The following is a 21468-nucleotide window of genomic DNA, read 5'->3' as shown; positions in this document are numbered from 1 at the left end:
AGTGCTTTGGGATTCTTTGAATTGAAAAACTCTATGTACATTGTATGGTATCCAATGATTATTAATGGTAACATTTTTCTTCCTTTCTTTCTGTAAAACAGTAAAATGGGCCAGGTTCTCCAAAGGTGTAAAGTAGCAGACCTACGGTGAGCATCTGGCTTCATATAATATATATGCTGTGTTTAATTCATATTCATGAGCTATACCAGCACAAATGACACTATGGACCTAATAGTCCTCTCGCACTAGCCTTAAACCAGATTGATACTGGTGTTAAGTGAGAAGAGAATCAGGACTGTTGTGTGTCCACTTCTTTTGTATATAACATTTTCAAAAAAAGAAAGAGAAAAAGCCCTTAAAACAGAATTCCCAATATTTGTTTTAATTTATATCCAGAACATTATTATACATCTCAGCATCCAAACCCTTCATCTTACACAAGACCTTTAATTAAATGAAACTATACAACCCTCTTGGCACTAGAACAGAGCTTTATGTTTATAAACTAAATCTGTGTCTAGAAACATGTTGAAACTGGGGGGTTTTATGGTGAGAGTCCACTTACTGACATCACACAGGCAAGGTGGTGATTGGCTACTGGAGGGAAAAAGAGAGTTTATATTCCAGTAGGATGACAGTGAGCAAGCAAAACTATTAAATCTGTGTCCACTGACTTCTTTTACCTAGCCTGTGTACTTCAGGACTGCAAACCGGTAAGATTTCTTATGTTTAGTTTCTTTATATGTTGTATAAATTGAGACCAACTTTTTCCATCTGTTTTTCTAATCTGTTGATTCTCTATTTCTAACTGGATTGCAAAATTATGCTTTGTATACTTTGTAAAGAAGGTATGAATTTACAGCATGATTGTTGTGATAAAGCTGAATGAAAAGGTAACTAAGTTATGCCATACCTAATTATAATTTGTCAACCACTCCAATATGAGACAGAAAATGTGAAAAAATAAAAATTTCGTAAGTGAAATATAATCAAAACCCCTACTGAAGAACCTAAGAAAACAATTTTTCCTGACTCTTTTCTGACCTAGGTTTAATACAGCATGGGGAAAATTTGCAGAATGGAAGTAACAGATTTTCCCACAGCTTAAAAAAATTAATACAATTTATCTTGTTGCAAACTTAAATATAGAAATGATCCCAAAAGCAGAGTTTGTAGGTGTTATATTACAGACAGGTGTAATTTGCAAGTTTGGGACCAGATCCTCAGTTGATATAAATCTACAGGGCTACACTGATGTATATCTGACTCCTTATGTCTGTGTCTTAATGAAATAAGCAGTTGTGCAATTTATGGATATTTTTGCTTTCAGAATCTGTGTTTATTACCGCTTCCAAAGAGAAATCTGTAATTCAGTGAAGAACCACGACAACCACATTAGAACCAAAATCAGACCACTGCAAGTTCTGAAATGTCATGAACTACAGTGCAGTTTCACCCACTTGCACAATGTCTGAATTTTGTTTCCTAGTGTTTAGATCTCTCTGATTTACTTTTACTTGGGAGGCGGGTGGGTAGGAGTAGGAGTCTGGTAAGATTCCTAATCACCTTAGCACTAAAAGGCAATTTCCCACCAGCTCTCAGAGCTGTCCCATGTTTAGGGGACTTGAAGAGAAAATTGAATGAGAACTAGAAATGTGTTTCCAGGTCCTGTTCTATAGAACAAGGAAGAAGATACTTCTTCACTTCAAGACATAATTGGATGGGTCTGGCAGCACTGAAGAGGTAGTAGACCAGCTAGCCACTTATCTCAAAGACAGTGGATAATGGAGTCAGCTGTTCCTCAGAAACCCTACAGCAGGCCACTATTTTCCCCTGCAGACAACTAAAAGTTAAGAGAGTGATGTCCAGAGCCTGTCAAAGTCCTGAGGTCTCAAGCAAGTTTGAGGAAAGGTGCAATAGACCATTATTCAGATCAGGTGATTCAGGGGTCTAAATATCATACAAATATCAGGTGCTCTAAACATAAATATTATGTAAGCCCACATTCTGACCTATATGCTCATTGCTAATCAGCTGACTACCAGGGTTAGAGCAGCTGATTACTTGGAAGGGAGACCTATGAGGAAAACCCACGTTTCGCAGCCCTGATCATGGTGACGTTAGCATTCTTACTATAGCGAAACCCCAGCTTGAAGTTAGGAAAATGGGGATACAGGAAGTTCCTTCAAACACAAAAATCTACTTGAGATCATTAAAGTTTCCTTTCAGAAGGATGGAGAAATTAACCCTAAGAAACTGGCCAAATTCCTGAGTGGGTAATTACATGCCACCAATCTAAATATTTCCTCCTGGAATTTCAACATTCTTGACTTCCTGCACTAAAGTGTTACTTAGTGTTACTGTGTTCTGTTGACTAATGTGTTGAATAATACAGAAAGTGACTCATTAATATTTTCATGAATTAATGTGACAAGCTTGCTCTGCATAATGTCACCCTATGAATTATTCACGAGGATACAGACAACTGCCAGTTTATTTGTGAAAATGAGTGCAATTCCCAGAGGTTTTGTGAATTCTTATATGAAGGATTATTTGGCCAAGAACTCAAACTAGATGTACATTATTCACTGTAATTGCTCACTATTCATCACTCACTAGTCTCCTGTTTTAAAAAGCAAGTTGTCCAATGAGGGAGCAGAAACATTGCCATGTGATTTAGAAGCTCAGTCATGCAATGCAAACAAAGGATTAGTTCACAAAGAAAAAAAGGATTAGTTCACAAAGATTAAACATTGTTCACAAACTATTTGGTGAGTACTTGCAAAGGGCAACTACATTCATCGATCAAGATTTGTTAATGAATGATCAATCAACAAAGAAAGAAGGCTACATTCATCAGATAATTTAACTGCAATGAAGTACCCAGGCTCTAGGGGCATATTTACTCAGCAGCTGGAATGGTGCCTCCCAGCCTATGTAGACAGATTTGTACTAGCTCTGCTCTAGCTGGCGTACTAAAAATAGCAGCGTGGATATTGTAGCATGGACAGCAGCTTGGGCTAGCCGCCTGAGTCCATGCCCTCCCAACTCAAGCTCAGATGCTTGCCCATTCCAATGCCTGTGCACTAGTTCCATGTTGCTCTTTTTGGCACACTAGCTCAAGCAGTATTAGTGGGAATCTGTCTACCTAGGCTGGGAGGTACAGCTACAGCTGCAGTGTAGACATACCCTAAGAGACATAGTCAACCCCAGAAATGGCAGTACTGTATTTCAGTGATGGGAGAAGCGATTCCCCTATGTTTGTCTATCTCCATACAGATATATTTGTGTGTGTGTGTGCGTGTGCACGCGCAAACGTGTCTGTCTGTCTAAATGTCACTGGGGTATTTCTGGATGAAAATATTGCATAAGTCATTAGCCCAGGAGCTCCCTTGCTGTGCTGATGTTTCATAAATGTGAAATAAATATACTAACATTACCGTTCTTGTTACTTCCAGAAAATACAACAATGAGGACTGCACTTATCTTTATCTGCCTTTTGGGAATAGCCTGTGCTTTCTCAGTAAGTGACTTCAACAACTGACTAACTCTTCTAGATCATTGATGAGGCACTAGAATACCACTTGCCAGTGACTTTGCCTTGCTGCTGTTTTTAAGTAGGAGAACCATTCATTAACATAACCTTTTCCAACAGGCAAAAAGCTTCTACAGAAGAGCAAAATCAGATGACTCGGAAGAAAATGCGGTATGATATCAGCCTTGTTGGATTATTTTGCTGTATTACAATTACGCTCACTTGTTTCTTAAGCTCCAATACCTGAAACCAAAATTGATTTCGTTTTTTTACTTTTTCGCTAGGTTTTCAAGAACAGACATCGATATTATTTTTACAGATATGCCTATGCCTATCCACCACAGAGAAGATTTCAGGTAAATGCAGCTTTTTAAAAGGAGTTGGCTCCTTAACAGTTATAATCATTGCCAGTTGCATTATGATCCATACACTTAACACAATTAAATACCTATTGGATAAAAATGATTGCCAATATCAGATAATTTAAAGTTACACCTCTACCCAGATATAACATGAATTCGGATATAACGCGGTAAAACAGTGCTCGGGGGGGAGGGGCTGAGCACTCCAGCGGATCAAAGCAAGTTCGATATAATGCGGTTTTACCTATAACACGGTAAGCTTTTTTGGCTCCCGAGGACAGCGTTATATAGGGGTAGAGGTTTATTTAGAACAATTCACATATATTTGAACTCAGTTTTGGCATAAGCAGGAATAATTCCGTCTACATGACCTGAAAGCAGTGGAGTTAAACTCATTTGCACCAGGACTGAATTTGGCCCAGGATGTTCCAAAGACAGTTAGGGATGCTAATTTAGACAGAAACCTCCAAAAGCGGAACTGGCACAAATGTGGGTCCTATGGGGGGTGGGGTGGGCGGCAGATTCTCAGCTGGTTTAAATATTGTAGCTCCATGGAGCTACAGCAATGCACAACTGCTGATGATCTGGCCTTCTGGGTGGTGTACATATACTGGGCCTGATTCTGATCCATTTGTAGTGGTGTAAATTAGGATTAACTCCACTGAAGTCAGCAAATTTATACTAGTGTAAGTCTGGAGTAAGTGAAAGGAGAATCGGGCTCATTATATCCATTTTTTCAGCCACGCTAATTTATGACCAGGTCCAGCCTTTGGTGTTCTGCTGCCAGAGCAAAAAAATATTTTGGCACCCCCCAAGTGGCCGAGTTTAAAACAAAAAACAAAACACCCCCCCCCCCAAATGGCTGGGTCAACCAGCCAAGCAGCAGCAGCAACAGGAACAAAAAGAGAGACGAGCAATGTGGTGCCCCTGGAAGTTGCCATCCAGAGCCTACACCCCTCAGGCTGGCCCTGCTTATGCACAGTTGACTATGGGGTTGGCTGACATTCAGCAATAGTCAGATGTGGGAATGCCCCAGGCACACCTCTTTCTCTCTGGGAACATCCCCCAACGTGACCCCAGAACTGGGGGGTGCTGCGGGTAACAGAGGAGAGCCAGTGAATTCCCCAGGAATTCTCCACAGTATCTTTACTGCCTTTTATGCTGTCAGAGCCAGTGGAAAGGAGGTGGAGGGCAGTCATGAAAAGGGCCTGGCACCCAGCTGCCCCCATTGTAACACTTTTGACTAGATTTACAAAGAAGAGCTCAGCACCCCAATAAGTTGGGATCTTTTGAACATCTTGCCCACGAGGCTCATGTTCCAAAGACATTTGGTGTGACTCACAGGGGCACTGACACAAAACATGTTATTTAAAAGAGACTCACTGTTATAGAAGATAAAATAATTACACTCATTTTAAAGCAGTAAACAAAGGCCACTTAATTCCCAGACCTGTCCAGAACTGTGGCCAGTATTGCCGTATGGACTGCATCCTGCCTGGCGGTACTGCCGAGAATATGACATCATTTACCTCAGTATGGCCTCTGGAAATGGCACAGACTGGCATGGCTCAGGGTTACAGGAAAGCAGGATATGTAATTGCATAATGCATCACACAGAAAGGAGACTCCACTGGAAGAAGTAATTTTGCTAATAACTGAAAAAAATAGGAGAAAATAGGAAAAATAGCAGAATTTACTATAAGCTTTTTAAAAACAAAACAAAAAAAACCCCCAGCAGTTTGAAATTATTTTTCATGAACTCAATAAATCTGTCTCTTTTGACTGGCATGGAGTTCAATGCAGAGGCATTGATTTCCTCTGAAGCTAAAAATTGTCTTGCTTCTGGAAATGATGCCCCAGCAGCACAGTGGTTTGGCGTGTCCCTCTGGTACAAATATATTTTTGTGTGGGCCCATCTCTATCTCACACTCACAACGTCAGAGGACACTCCTGTGAACCCATCCTTATCTCGTCCCTAATTATGCAGAACACAAATGTCAACGGACAGAAGATACAAGCTCCAAGGCCAAAAATGCTTGTGGGCTTCCTGGATTTCCCTACACCTTTCCTCTCCCCACCTCCAGAAATAATAGTCACAATAAAGCCCCTTATGGAAAGCTAATGCTTTGGTTCCCAGATAATATTAGTAGAAATGTTTGCTGCCTTTATAAGAATTCTTAAGGTATCTAGTCAAAACATTACTTACACCCGGGGTGAAAAATTGAATGATATGAAACCACATCTATTTCAAAGCACATCCGTTCTATCCAGAAATTGATGTTTACATACCTATCTCATGGAGGGCTGCGAGTCTAAATTAGTTAAGGCCAGATTCTGGTACCCTTTCTGCCTGTCTAGTAACAAATGTCATAAATCAATGTAATGGCTGAGCAGCGCTTTGAAAGTGTTAAGTGCTGTGTAAGTAACTGGGTGAACCAGGGTGGAAAAGCACAGCGTAGCACTGAATGGTGGCAAGGGAAAGGGAAGATTCTGTCCCCCTATAGCTTATTGTCCAAGGCCTCTAGTGTTTTCCATGAAGCTCTGTGGTTACTGGGAGAGTCTGATGGTATATAACAGAGGATAAGTTGTTGGAGAGGCAAGATATTTGGCAGAAGATTTTCTGTAGACAGAAGCAGATTTACAATGAAAATGAGAGGTGAAGCACACAGAGCAGCAATGAAGCTTTTCAGTCCAGCGAGTGGGATGGCTTAGTGGGCTACACACCACTTTTGAAATGTTTAGTCTCCCAGGAGGACAGATTCAATCAGCTCTAGCCAGTTTGATCCTGCTCTCCATCCTCAATGTACATAATCTGAGTCCCACAAAATTTTCAGACAAGACTAAAAATCTGTCTACTGCGTGTGGACTTTGAAGGACCTATTGATGCCTTTTGAAAGGCTCGGGGCTTATCACTGCACAGAATCATTGTGCAGCAGTGGTGTGCTGGCTGGCAGCTGTGCTCCCCCCTGAAGGTCACTCTCGTTCAGTAGGGTGCATGCATATAATCGGTGCTTTGGAATGAAAGGTATTATCCACATCAGCCATTTTTGGTACAACATGCTCCCCTGAGAAGCTGGTGGAAACATCAGTATAACTGTGGTATACACACACACCTCCTAAGGTTTCATTGACATTACAAATCCTTCTCCACCTGACTCTCCACCACTCTCTGCATCTCAAGTTTCATGTTCACCATCATAAGGTCTCCAGAATCCTTTAACTATCTGGCTAACCTTGTAGATCAATTATTCATGTAAAATCTTTTCAGTGCTTTATATGCAATCCTCACACACACACACACACACACACACACTTTTTCCCCTGCCCCACCCCCCTTTTCTGCAAGCACAGGAAAGGAAATACTCACAATTTTCCCTCTGTTTAGAGCAGTGACTCAGAAGAAGAAGACAGCTCGGAGGAGGAGGAAGAAGAAGGGGTACGTAACTTGCGTGGCCATTATCAAAACAAACCAAGTAGCACAAAAAAATCAAACCAAAAATGGGGATTTGTTCATAGTCTGGACTCTGCGAATGATAATGGTCAGGATTGCTAACTACCCACAGGTTTCCATTCTGGACTGCTGCTATGTTTTTTAAGCCCTGAGTCATCTTTTTTTTTTTTTTTTTTAACGGGGGACTAATCTTTGAGACACAGTCCAGGCTTTCTGGTTCCAAAGGTTTAGAAATGGGCAGGGCTTGATAAAATTACAGAAACAGACCTGCTTCAGGCCTAAGAAGATGAAATGCTAATAATGTTCAGCACTTCGACAGTGCCCTTCATCTAAGAACCTCTTTAAAACAGCACTTTATAAACAACATTGTGAGACAGGTAAGTATTGTTACTAGCTTTTTTTACAGATGGGTAAACTGAGGCACTAGCACTGGAAAGTCCTGCTTAACGATTAGACCATAGAACTAGGTTTACTTCATTTAGATCAGGATAATTGCAAAGCAAAGACTGTGGAGAATTATGGAACTAAACTGTTCTTTCCTTAGAGAGTCTGTGGGCCAGATCCTGAGCTGATGGAAATCTGCAAATCTCTGCAAATCTCCATTGACAGTAATGTAACGTTGTTGATTCACACTAACTGAGGATCTGGCCGTACGTCCAGTTCTTTTGGCTGTATGTGTTTGTGTGAGACATTATGTATAGCCGCATGCAATCTTCTGCACTGTTCTTGGGTTTGGTGATTCACCAGTCCTTATTTTACCAACACAGAAGTTGTTCTCCTTGTTGGCACACCACAGAATTCTGCAACCTAATCCTTAAGGGAATAAAGTGACCCTGAAACAAGAGTGGCCCCAGGGTTAACTCATAAAACAAGCCCATCAACTCAGAAAAGGGAACACTGACTACAGAGAGTACTTCCATCACATAACCATGGGGTGTATTTGCAGTGCTAGGAGTTAAGCATCCTCTCCTATTACTATTTAGCTTCTAGATTGTGTTGGCTTCTTCAAAACTGATATAATCTCTTGCGTAAATATGTATTTTGCTGTAATACTATTTTTGGAAATGCATATTTTGACCTGGCAGTAATAGCTTCTTTGCTACCATTATGGTCTCTTGGGTCAATGTGTGCTTAGAGACTACTGTATTTATAACACCGAATTTTTGGCCTGAATGACTGTTATGGGTTACAAAGATGCCATTATATATATTGTGCTTACCTGGCTTTCCACACATTTATACAACAACTATTGGTGTTAATTATACAGGTATCCAAGGAAAGGAATATATTACACCCCTAAATCTACATACTGAAAATAATCATGCAATTTTATTTGCAAATACTTAGGGTTAAATCCTGGAGCCTGCTACATGGATGCATAATACCCAAAGGCAGCTGAAAAGTCTATATGTCAGGTTCACGGGAGACAATAATTATCTGAGAGACTTGTGCATAGAGATTCTGCAACCTATGTGCTGCGGAGATCTCTGCAGCTCAGCACAGGAGAAATGGGGGAAGCGTGAGCAAGACAGGGCACCAGTGTTTCCATACAAAGCATAAATCTACAGGATTGAAACCTCACAAGCAGGAGAACAAACAGTGGACCTTACCCCCCACTCACCTCCATAGCATGTATTAGTAGGTGTGGCCCAGCTAACCAGATATCCTGACTTGTTGAGTATGAGTCCATTCCTCAGTCCTGTGGGGCTTTCATGCGGAGCAAGGTGTACCTTCTTTGCTCTGTTTCTATTAATTCATGCTCATAGTCAGCAAACCAGGATTCTAAACAGAGTAACTCATTTGAAATTTATTTCCCAAATGGTATTTTTGTTGGCAGAGAAGACGAAACTGGAACTGTGATGGCGAATAAATTGCCCTATCCGTTTGAGAGAAAAAAGGAAAATACATTTCAAAATATGTCCCCAAACATGCCCCTTGTGGAGGAGTGCAAATAGCGTAAACATTTATAGATTAGCACAGCTAAGATTTTCCAAAGTGAGGAGTGATTTTTTGGGTGTCTAACATGAGAGGCTTTAAAGGGGCCTGATTTTCAGAACATGCTGAACACCTACCCCTTGAAAGTCTCTCAAGTTGAACACCCACAAACTGAGACACCTAGAACCATTAGTCTGTATTGAAAATGTAAGCCTATATTTAGAGATGGGTCTTATCTGGAAAGGGCTTCAACATGGTCTCTGTTCCGGTGGGTACAATATTAATTATGGGTGCATTGCAGTTGCCATCAGGTAGGTGAGCATTTAATCTCTAACTTTGAGTTTACAGTTATTCACAAGGATAAAAATGGTATCCACAAAAATAAAGGCCACATTTTAAAAGGCAGGGCATTACCATGTATATTGTGTCTGTATTCATCTGTAGGCATAATACTGTCATATAAAAACAATTCCTCTATTATCTACCTGCCAAGACTAGAGTCAAGTTTCTGCCTTTCCTTTGGGAAGTGTTGATGACATGCAGACAACCTGGAGCAGAGGCAGAATCTGCATGCTGAAACTGTTTAGGTGTTGGTGATATAAAAAACTCTGGCAGGAGAAACCCAGAGCACTGAAAGCATAAAACCAGGTCCTGGCCGGTTTAAAAAAACAACAACAAAAAATAACCCTCTAACTTCTCCTTTAAAGTGCTTTTACTTATAATTCTTAAATCTCCTTATGAATTTTGTTTACATGACTTGAGGTCTCAGATTGTCATTTCTGAAGTGAACCAAAGTGGCTTGAAGAAACATTGACTTTATTCTCTATTGTTTTTTGAAAAGTGGTTTCCAGGCTAAGACAATTCTGTGGCATGCTTTAGCCTTAAAGGCAGTGGAGAGAAAGATAATTTATAATGAAAAGGCAGAACCTCAGCAATGGCTATATAAATAGCATAACTACAATAATTATTTTATTGGGCCCATGACAACCTCTGATTCCTATCCACACAGACAACCACACCATGCAATTTGGTGGCTCTTTCAACAGAGTGGAAAATAACTTAAGTTTTAACTGGCACTAAATTAACCCAAGATTTGAGGTTCACCTTCCTTGATTCCTCTTTAGATACTGAGCAGTGTGTGTTGAAGGTGATCACATTAGACTGTTCCTCTCTTTAGTATTGTACTACTGGTCATATAAACAAGGCAGTCTGCAGAAGATAGGGGGGAAATCTCTGAAATTCTTACAGATTCTAACACTATAATTGGCTGTGTGCAAAAATCAGAAAGAAAAATTGAGCCAGGCTTGCCAGAGGAACAAGAGGAATTACTAAAAGTAGGGTGACCAGATGTCCCAATTTTATAGGGACAGTCCTGATATTTGGGGCTTTGTGTAATATAGGTTCCTGTTAACCCCCACCCCCTGTCCTGATTTTTCATACTTGCTGGCTGGTCACCCTAACTAAAAGAACCAACACAAGCACCATGTATCTATCTATGATTTAAGAAATAGGTTTCTCTCTTCCCCAGTCTCAGCCTTCAGAACAGGTGAAGCTAGCCATCAGTAGCCTCAGAAGTCCAATGGCCCTCCCATTCAACTGAGCACTAACACTATATACTCAGCTCTTCAATCCACTTCCCACGGAAGCCAGGGACTTCACTTCCACCCCAAGGACAGGATCCATCACCAGACCTTTAATATTTTTTTCCTCCACAGCCCTCTTGGTAGCCAGAATAGATCGATGCACAGCTGTTTTATTGTAATGTGTTAGAGATAGAAAACAAACCTCAAAAGTCAGTCTGGCAGAAGCAGGGCCCCCTATATCATTTTTATTTTTTCATTACAACTTTTCACTCTTCCCTCTCTGCTGTTTTGTCATTGTGTCTCTATATTTTTTCAATCTTCCCAACAATCTGATCCACTTTGCACTTTATTTCTTCAATGGTGTTTTTTTCATCTGCTCACCTTTCCAGAGATACTCCAAAGCAAAAAGCAAACTCATTAATGTCTGAGTTCAAATCAAAACTTTCAACCCCACTATGTTTGAGTGCATTTGAAGTTAGGCAAAACAAGTTCACCCATCCCTACTTCAAAGCTTGATTTGGTTCTTTGAAATGATATAGTTTGTTAAACAAGAAACAAAAACAAAAACATTCAGCTTCAGTCACTGATGTGTAATTACAAAGGAAGGATGGGACTAGTTTTGGTTTTCACTGAAGTCTCAAAACAAAAATTCCTGGGAAAATACAAAACCCAAAGTAGTCCCCATTTTCTGAGCAGAGTTAACAGTTCTTTGGGATGTTGTGTGATCGTGAATGGGATTTTGGTGGTCAGTTAGAGGATCGCTATATTAAGATGTGGTCTACATCTACATCTGTGAAAAAAGTTGGAAAAATCTCAGCTCTAGAAATACAAAACCACAAGTGGTCCCAATTGTCCATTGTTCAAGTAGCATATTTAAATTCACACAAACCCAGAGTCTTACTTGAACTGCTCATTATGTAATTACAATTACTACATGCACTACAGCTGTAACTGCTTGTACATGGGGTTGCAAGTGCATGTGCTTTTTAGCACATGCAACTAACTGCATACATGCAGATTTAACAGTTTAGCCATAGGGCTTACATTTTACCATAGAGACAGGGGTGCTGGATCAATTTTTATGGCGGGGGTGCTGAGAGCCATTGAACCAAACTGTAAACCCCGTATATGATGGAAACCACTTCAAGCCAGAGGGTGTGACAGCACCCCCAGCACCCCTAGTTCCAGCACTATGCATAGAGATACAAAATTTCACATACAGCTGTGACTACTAAATGGCCACTTGTGCATTATATGTGCATAATACTAATGTAGATAAATAATCCTGGTAGCTGAACACACCAACTCCGGCGTCTTCTAGAAAAAATGTGCCCGTTAAGGTGAAATTATTAAAGCATCCTCTACACCTCATTACTAAATTTTGTGCTTGTAATTTTGTTCACACAATCATTTCCTCCTGCAGATAATGGGATTTTTGTGCAGGCTGTTTGTTTAGATTTGCAGATGACTGTGCACACTCAAGTTCGAGGCTGCTTTTGAAAACAGAGCTCTAAAATTATTTGTTCTTGAACTCCACAGCCAAGACACAAATTCAGGATTCTCTGTTTTCCCTGCAAGGATTGGCATCGCAAGCTCCTAAGAAAGAGTGCTTTCCTTCAGTATTTAAGGCAGACAGAGCAAGGGTAGAAGGGAAAAACAATTCCCTCAATTGAAATGTTTACTGCTCATGTGATGAGATTATTTTTATCTCTCTGTCGAAACTAAAACAGCCTCTGTGACCAGTGTCATGTAATATCTCAGCAGGAGCAGTCAAACGAAGGAAACAATGGAGAGAATGAAGGTGAAGAATCTACTACAGAGGCTCCCACTGCTGTAGGCAAGAAAGACCTTGGTACAGGAGAAACCAAAATCCCTAAGAAGGTAATATTTGCAACCCTCCAGTAAGCTTATAAATACAATGAAGCCAGTACAAAAGGCTGTCCCCCCCCACTCCAACCTCAATAGACTGGCCCAAGGAATCCCAAAATACATTGAGCTTGATTCTCTGCTCACCCATTTTACACCGGTGTAACTCAATGGACTCCTGATTTACGCTGGAGAACAGGCCCACTAAATACAGTTCAGCTCCTTCTTTATTAGACCGTTCCCATTGTTAAACCCCAATTTGTGTCATAACCATTAGTAGTAGTTTTCAAGAGCTCCTACAGGCCTAGACCAGGTAAGGGCCCTCACTATGGTAGGCACCGTACAAAACACATATATGGTGACAGCTTACAATTTGAAGGCAGGCTTTACTGTGCCTTAATGTCTTTCTGTTCCCAAAAAGCAGGGGGAAATACCAGTGCTATAAAATATAGTCTGTATTCAATGGTTCTTAGTCTGGAGCACATTCAGCCTTTTGGTATGGGCTTAGGAGCCAGTGGATGATATGCCTAGCTATATCTGCTAGGAGGTAAACATCCTGAAAGGAGTCTCTGTCTGCAACCACGTATTACCAGCTCCTCAGCTAGTGTAAGTCAGTGGAGTCCACATGTGCCTTTCAGATGGGCACAATGCCTTTTGCATGTTCCTAATTGCACTGGGAGTAATTTTGTCTTTCCCATTTTGAAAGCTCTATCATATTGCTGCCCAGTGGGCCAGCCAGCTTACTAGCCACTGTGGGTGGGTGTGAGTAGAGAGCCATACCTCTGCTTACTTCCCAGCCATTTTCCCCTAGAGTGGGGGAAGCTTTTGGAATGCAGTCCTTGCACCACCCCCACTCCCAAGTGACTGAGTTGCAACTGTGACCACCCCTTACATGGGCCATGCAAGAAGCTGAGAGGGAATCCTCCCTCCCTCCTACCTATGTGTGGTCCATTAGGGCAAGACACACGTCGCCTGAAGGGTCTGGCCCCATGTTAAAAGTTTTCAAATGACTGCGTCTTTCCCTTGTCTATTTATCCCTTTGTAAATTTGAACTCTTTTGCCGTATGTGACACAGGAGCAAGACAGCCAAGGTCCCGAGAAAGCTGAAATGGGCGAAAGCCCTAAAAAAGTGGGGGGAGGCAAAGCTCCCGGAAAAGGCGGGAAGAGTGAAGGCTCTGAAGGCTCTGAAGGCGAAGAAGACAGCGATGAAAACGAGGAGGAGGAAAATGAAGAAGAGGAGGAGGAAACTGAAAAAGTGGATGAGAATGGCAATGGCGGCAATGGCACGAGCACCAATGGTACGGACACAGAGAATGGCAATGGCGGCAATGGCACGAGCACCAATGGTACGGACACAGAGAATGGGAATGGTGGCGAGGGAGAGGCTGAAGAGGAGGAGGAAGAGAATGGAAGTGAAGCCACGACCATCGTCATCACCACCCCGGCAGATTCAGGGCTAGATGACACCACGCCTACTGAGGATCAGGGCGTTTATGACACCACCACCCCTGGGGATCTGTGGGGTTATGAAAATGGAGAAACCACCTCCACGGGCTATGAAAATGGCTATGAAAGCCAAACAGATTATAACGATGGCAGGGAGAACGGGTATCCCCGAGGGGACAGCTACAGAACATATGAGGATGAATATGGCTACTACAAGGGGCATGGGTATGATGTATATGGCCATGATTACTATTACAATCAATGAACAGCAAGACCATGATTGATATTGTTAATGCTAATACTCTGCATGGCAATTGTTTTCAACGTTCTCAGGAAGGTGCAGCAAAATGTAACACGATGCCTGTAAAAAAAGGGGAGGGGGAGGATCCATCTTTAATGAGGGGCATTACTGCTAACTACTAAAATGTGTTCTTTGTTAAAGACATGCTTTTGGACATTATATACGCTCCTGGGGTTTGTAGATTTTTAATCCTGGTGCTGAGGAATATTGTGTGTCAGGTGGAATGATCCAATGAGTTTTGTTGTATACTATATATTTGCAGTGTGTCTCTCCATTGTTTATATTAAAGTCAAAATGAATTTTAAAGCAACCAAAATGACCAACATGTTGTAAGGAAGAAGAAATGACTTTTAAATGATCTGCCCAATACCATGTCACTTGCTAGTTTTCCACTAACGGGATCAAATGCTCAGCTGGTGTAAATCAGCAGCGCTGCACTGGAGACAAAGAAGCTACATAGGTTTTTACCTGCTGAGGATGTGCCTCGCTGGGTTTGGAGACTGACTTATTCCTATCTCTCCCCATGCCAAAATGCACACAAAACACACTGGCAAGAGGAAATGATTGATTAAAAATAGAAAAACTTCTCTAGACTAACCTCAGACTAATTGAAGGGCCCTCTTTTAGGGAATACTTTATCGACAGATTCACAGTTGTCCTGCTGGCATTTTAAGAAGATATGGCACTGACCTAGTGCAACTGAGATGAACCTGTACAATTTGGAGTCAGGGAAAATCTTACATTATCTTTCATTGCTAAGTTAAATGATCAGACATCAAGGCCATACCATATCAGTAAGCATACAATGGGCTAAATTCTTCTTTATGTTACACTGATGCAAATCCAGAAGAACCCTCTTGTCTTTAATAGTTACTCCAGATTTATATACCAGTGTAGCAAAGAAAAGAGTTTGGCTGTAAAATCATAACTGCGTCCTGACCGTTTCTATGGTGTGATAAGGATGGTACTGTGGTTAAGGCAAAGAAAGGACTTTTGGCTAAGTCACATAGGACCTTCTTACGAGGTTCAGGGTGCAATCCAGACCAGCAAAAGTCAGCCCTGCAACATGGGTGCTTTACAACACTGTGCTGCTGTAGCTGCCAGCCAGGGACGCTCACAACCAACCTACAAGCCTGAAGTGCCTTTGTGCTGGACAGCCCTGGTTCAGCAGCTCTGAGCCTAGAAGCCTGTCTACAGCCCCGCTCGGTACCCCCACCTGTTAGCCTGATGGTTTTGTTTGCCTAATATGTGAAAATGGACTTTCGTTGTCTTTGTCCGAACACCACGCTGGTCAGAGAATCGAATACACAGTCCTTTGTCTAGGGCAAACCTGTTTACCAACACCTCCTGACATGCCTGCTTTAAACACACTTGAGTCATAATTCCAGCATATATCTCTTAATGCACATGCTGTACGCACCTCACACAAGAACTTTAGTGATCAGTGAGTTATTAGTTTTCAGATGATACCTTTCAAGGCATATTGTGAACAAAAATTATTACAATAGTGAATAGGCTGTGAATACAGGAGTGTCCAGGGTCACACGCTTCCCTTACAAAGCTGCAGGAGAGTTACCCACTGGCTGACTCGGAGGCAGCAGGTCAGAGCCCTCTTTCCTGGATGGGGCATCTGCCACCACATTTTATTTCCCCTTTTTATAGAAGAAACCTGTTTTGTCACCCTTGTGTACAGTCTCCAGGAGACTATACTGGAGAATATCCATAATTTCACCTACTGAGTTGTTACAAACATTTCACAGTGACATTAATGACCAGTGTGTGAAGTGTAATGAGTATGTCAGGCCTGACAAGAGTTGCTGACACAGAACCACCAATGGGCCTTTGTGACACAGTTCTGATTTTCAAAAACCATGTGTCCCAACTGCACGCTCAATTCCTCCATGAAATTCCTGCAGTTTTGCACACAGATACGTCATTCACACACAAGTGGCTAGTTCTTTGTTTAATTTTGCAGTTTTGAAAAATCAGGAAAGCCCAGGAGGATGTGAATAAACCTGGTAGGATTAGGATTACTCCAAATGGGTGAGTGAAGGGGAGAGGCAAACATAAGCAACCCAGTGGTTGACAGTGGTTAGTCAGCTGCCGTGCCGTGACCACTGCTTTTCTTGCTGACCAATAGTGTCTCATCTTTACTTTGGGCTCCCCAGTCTCTATTTCTTATATTTGCACTGTAAGCTCTTCGGGCAGAGACCATCTTTTGATTCTGTGTTTGCACAGTGCCTAGCACAATGGGGCCCTGATCCATGACTCAGGGTCCTAGGTATTATTGCAATACAATCCAACAAACAATCAACGAAAATGCAGAGAAAGGAAGTGAGATGCATAGCTGTGAATGGAGAGAAGAAAAAGGAAGTAAGGAGTGATACACTTAGTACCAATGTGGACACAAGAACAAATGGATATAAACTTGACATTAGGAAGTTTAGACTTGAAATTAGATGAAGGTTTCTAACCATTCGAGGAGCGAAGTTCTGGAACAGCCTTCCAAGGGGAGTAGTGGGGGCAAAAGACATATCTGGCTTCAAGACTAAGCTTAATAAGTTTATGGAGGAGATGGTATGATGGGATAGCCTAATTTTGGCAATTAATTGATCTTTGATTATTAGCAGGTAAATATGCCCAATGGCCTGTGATGGGATGTTAGATGGGGTGGGATCTGAGTTACTACAGAGAATTCTTTCCTGGATGTTGGCTGGTGAGTCTTGCCCACATGCTCAGGGTTTAACTGATCGCCATATTGGGGGTTGGGAAGGAATTTTCCTCCAGGGCAGACTGGCAGAGGCCCTGGAGGTTTTTTGCCTTCCTCTGCAGCGTGGGGCATGGGTCACTTGCTGGAGGATTCTCTGCACCTTGAGGTCTTTCAACCATGATTTGAGGACTTCAATAACTCAGACATAGGTTAGGGATTTGTTACAGGAGTGGGTGGATGAGATTCTGTGGTCTGCGTTGTGCAGATCAGACTAGATGATCATAATGGTCCTTCTGACCTTAAAGTCTATGAGTCTATATTAAAGAGAGTCTATAGGAAGGTGAGAGATCATTATTTTGAGTTTCCATTAGATATGGATGAACTCTCTCTTCATCCCAGACCATCTTTTCAGGCATAGGGGGCAGTTACAATGTTGCCATTCATTGTTGTCCATGGCTTGTTCCTCCATTGAGCCCAACTCGGTCATAGAATCGTAGGACTGGAAGGGACCTCAAGAGAGAGGTCATCTAGTTCAGACCCCTGCACTCATGGCAGGACTAAGTATTATCTAGACCATCCCTTACAGGAGTTTGTATAACCTGCTCTTAAATATCTCCAATGATGGAGAGTCCACAACCTCCCCAGGCAATTTATTCCAGAGCTTAACCACCCTGACAGTAAGGAAGTTTTTCCTAATGTCCAACCTAAACTTCCCTTGCTGCAATTTAAGCCCATTGCTTCTTGTCCTATCCTCAGAGGTTAAGAAGAACAATTCTTATCCCTCCTCCTTGTAACAACCTTTTATGTACTTGAAAATTGTTATGTCCCCCCTCAGTCTTCTCTTCTCCAGACTAAACAAACCTAATTTTTTCAATCTTCCCTCATGGGTCATGTTTTGTAGACATTTAATCATTTTTGTTGCTCTTCTCTGGACTTTCTCCAATTTGTCCACATCTTTCCTGAAATGTGGTGCCCAGAACTGGACACAATACTCCAGTTGAGGCCTAATCAGCGTGGAGTAAAGAGGAAGAATTACTTCTCGTATCTTGCTTATAACACTCCTGCTAATACATGCCAAAATGATGTTTACTTTTTTTACAACAGTTTTACACCGTTGACTCATATTTAGCTTGTGTCCACTATGACCCCCAGATCCTTTTCCGCAGGACTCCTTCCTAAGCAGTCATTTCCCATTTTGTATGTGTGCAACTGATTGTTTCTTCCTAAATGGAGTACTTTGTATTTGTCCTTATTGGATTTCATCCTATTTATTTCAGACCATTTCTCCAGATCATTTTGAATTTTAATTCTATCCTCCGAAGCACTTGCAACCCCTCCCAGCTTGGTATCAGCCACAAACTTTATATGTGTACTCTCTATGCTATTATCTAAATCATTGATGAAGATATTGAACAGAACTGGACCCAGAACTGATCCCTGTGGGACCCCACTCATTATGCCTGTCCAGCATGACTGGAACCACTGATAACTACTCTCTGGGAACAGTTTTCCCACCAGTTTTGCACCCACCCACCTTATAAGTAACTCCATCTAGGTTGCATTTCCCTAGTTTGTTAATGAGATGGTCATGCGAGACAGTATCAAAAGCTTTACTAAAGTCAAGATATAAGATTACTAAAGTCAAGTCATGTCCCCACATACGATATCCTGCCATCTAGTAGGTGGTTGTCTCTAGGTCCGACTGACCTTGGTTGCATTTGCATTATTTTCTTTGGCATTCTATCATCTGTCTTCTGCAGCGCTCACACCATTGTAAACTTTTTGATTGTTACCCATATCATACCCTGACTTCACATTTTGAGACCTATCAGCAGTTTTTAATGCATTTAATGTATATCTTGTTGATTCTACCTTGTGCTTTGAGATGCACAATCTGATTATTGGCAATGCTTGGTTTCTTCACAAAGACATGCAGAAGGTTACCTGACCACTAGATGGCCAAACCAAAAACCCAGACTGACCACATTATCAGTAAGATGCACAGCTAGTCACTGTTGGATGTCAGAATCCATACAAGTGCCAGGTGTGGCAGTGATCATGAACTACAAATGGAAAGATTAAGTTAAAGATGAAGAAAAAGACGGGTGCAAATGGAACTAAAGTTGATCATGATAATCTTTAATTTATCTCTGTGAAGAAGGCATACAACGTGGTGCTTGGAGAGTATTTCAGGCCATTCATTTGTGCTAATGAAGAAGTCTCATTACAGATCAGATAGGAAATATTCAAAGCAGTGCGATACTGGAAGGCATAAGCAAACAGGGAAAAACTGGATAAGCAACAAAACAAGAACATTACAGGAAAAGTGCAAACAAGCCAAGACCTCTGGAAAAGTGGAAGAAGTAAAACCATTCTGCAAAGCGGTGAAGAAATCACGAATATTGGGACAAGCATACATTTTGAAAAGAAGAGGCTCAACAACTAGAGGAGAAATCAAGAAAACAAAATATGAAAACAATATACAAAAATGGTTAGGTTGTATGGATGAACTATATGTAATAAAAAGTTAACTGACTCAAAATTTGTGCTTTTTGTTACAAACTTGACAATGAGCGCAGGTTTGTGAAACATTTTGCAAAGGTTTGAATATTTTTGTTTAAAAGCAAAACGTGGCCATTTTTCATTGACAATGACCCGATTTTCAAGCAATCATAGGTCTTTTCCAAGCTAAAAGAGGCAAAAATGAGTCTGCTTATCAAATAAACATAGCAGCTGCATCAAAGAGACATATAAATATATGCTTTTAACATACTTTCATTGTGAAAATAGCCATTTTGTCCAAATAGCAGATAAAGCTAAATTGGAGGAGAGGTGAAATCACTGGGAATGGGGAGCATTTTTCAGATGAAAACAAAATGTTAACTTTTGCACAACTTCATCTCTTTTATATATAGCAGCTTTGTCTGAGGATCTAAAAGGGCTGAAGAGGTGATTACATCACCCCTCTAAAGTAGGTAGATATTATATACATTTAACAGATGGGAAAAGTGAGGCCTGGTATGTAAAGTGATATCACCTATATCAAACATTGCATGCTCACAGAAGAGCAGTAAATAGATTAGAATAGAGGCCCGACCCACAGTCTCCTGCTCTGACCACTTGACAACACTCCCTTGTCTTTAACTTCATTCCCTTCCATGTATCTTCTGTGGTAAACATGTTGAAAGTTGCCACATACCTCTTATTAATCACATAAGTGAAAGCACAAGTCCTAAAATCTATTCTAATTACTGAACAGTTTAAACTTCAAATTAGATATTTATATATTGTACTTTCCGTTTATTCAACTAGATGGAACATTTGATAGCTGCCTTTTACCACAAAAACATTTTTAGAGTAAAATTACCCCCATAGTTATCTGTGGGCACTTCTAGTTCTGACAAATTGTTTGCTGGTGCTAAGGAAGCAAGAGCTGATTGGTTACTGGAAATTATAACAAACTTTACATTTCAGCAAAGTGCACAAAGCCTACAAAGTCTTCTGAAGAGATCTTGCATTCTGAAGATAAAAAGGTAATTTCCCTTGCCCCACTGCCCTATTGCCTTTTAACATTTCATTTTTCCCTACAAGCATAAATCTATTGATTAGTGAAATGAAGCTGATAAACAGTAGCTGAATTTAGTCTAGGCAGTGCATAATTTGCTTAATGCATGCCAAACAGAATATAATATATAGAAATGTCTGTATATAAGTGACAAAGTATGGTTTTTCTGCAGGTGTTTTATATACAAGCATTAATGTAACAAGAATAATTCATGGACTAGACCTGTGTAATCCACCAATGACCAAGCAGGACAAAAGGAATATGCTAACAAGCATTAATAAACACATTATTTGTGTTTCTATTTACATATATCACAGACATTTGGCACCTGGCTTTTATTAGTTTTGGTCCAGCAATTAGCAGCACTCAGAAGAGATAATATTAGTGAAAGCTTTTTACAATAGATTAATTTAGAATTATAATGAAGCACATGCTAAATTAATTACTTCAGTTATGATTATATTTCTTTCCTTGCATATGTTAATATACTTATTTGTTTACAACATTCCCCAGAACCTCTTTCATAAAAACTGATCTTTAACAAGGGGTGTATAACAATACCTTAAATAACTTTAATGTCAGATACAAAACTATATCACTATAACACTGAGCTGACATATACTTAGGGTGACCAGATGTCCCTATTTTATAGGGACAGTCCCAATATTTGGGGCTTTTTCTTATATAGGCGCCTATTGCCCCCCACCCCTGTCC

General features: G+C 40.9%; 2 protein-coding genes across 8 annotated transcripts in view; one reads left to right on the top strand and one right to left on the bottom strand.

The window, feature by feature from the left end:
- Window positions 1–21468, bottom strand: part of SPARCL1 (SPARC like 1) — a 208496-nt gene that overhangs the window by 112218 nt on the left and 74810 nt on the right. For all 7 annotated transcript variants that reach the window (XM_065596120.1, XM_065596127.1, XM_065596124.1 and 4 more), the window contains exons 2-3: window positions 8970–9224; window positions 5427–5552 (exon numbers count right to left, since the gene is read on the bottom strand). The gene's annotated coding sequence lies outside the window, so the exon portion shown is untranslated. The remainder of the gene's footprint in view (window positions 1–5426; window positions 5553–8969; window positions 9225–21468) is intronic.
- Window positions 574–14785, top strand: IBSP (integrin binding sialoprotein). Its single transcript, XM_024103095.2, has 7 exons — window positions 574–713; window positions 3459–3523; window positions 3656–3706; window positions 3820–3891; window positions 7283–7333; window positions 12628–12747; window positions 13808–14785. Exons 2-7 carry the CDS (start codon window positions 3470–3472, stop codon window positions 14441–14443), a joined length of 984 nt encoding a protein of 327 aa, XP_023958863.2. The 5' UTR covers window positions 574–713; window positions 3459–3469; the 3' UTR covers window positions 14444–14785.

This window comes from Chrysemys picta, chromosome 5 (genome assembly GCF_011386835.1).
Source record: "Chrysemys picta bellii isolate R12L10 chromosome 5, ASM1138683v2, whole genome shotgun sequence".
NCBI lineage: Eukaryota > Metazoa > Chordata > Testudines > Emydidae > Chrysemys > Chrysemys picta.
The sequence above is the reverse complement of the archived record's forward strand: the minus strand, read 5'-3'. Positions and strand labels throughout refer to the sequence as shown.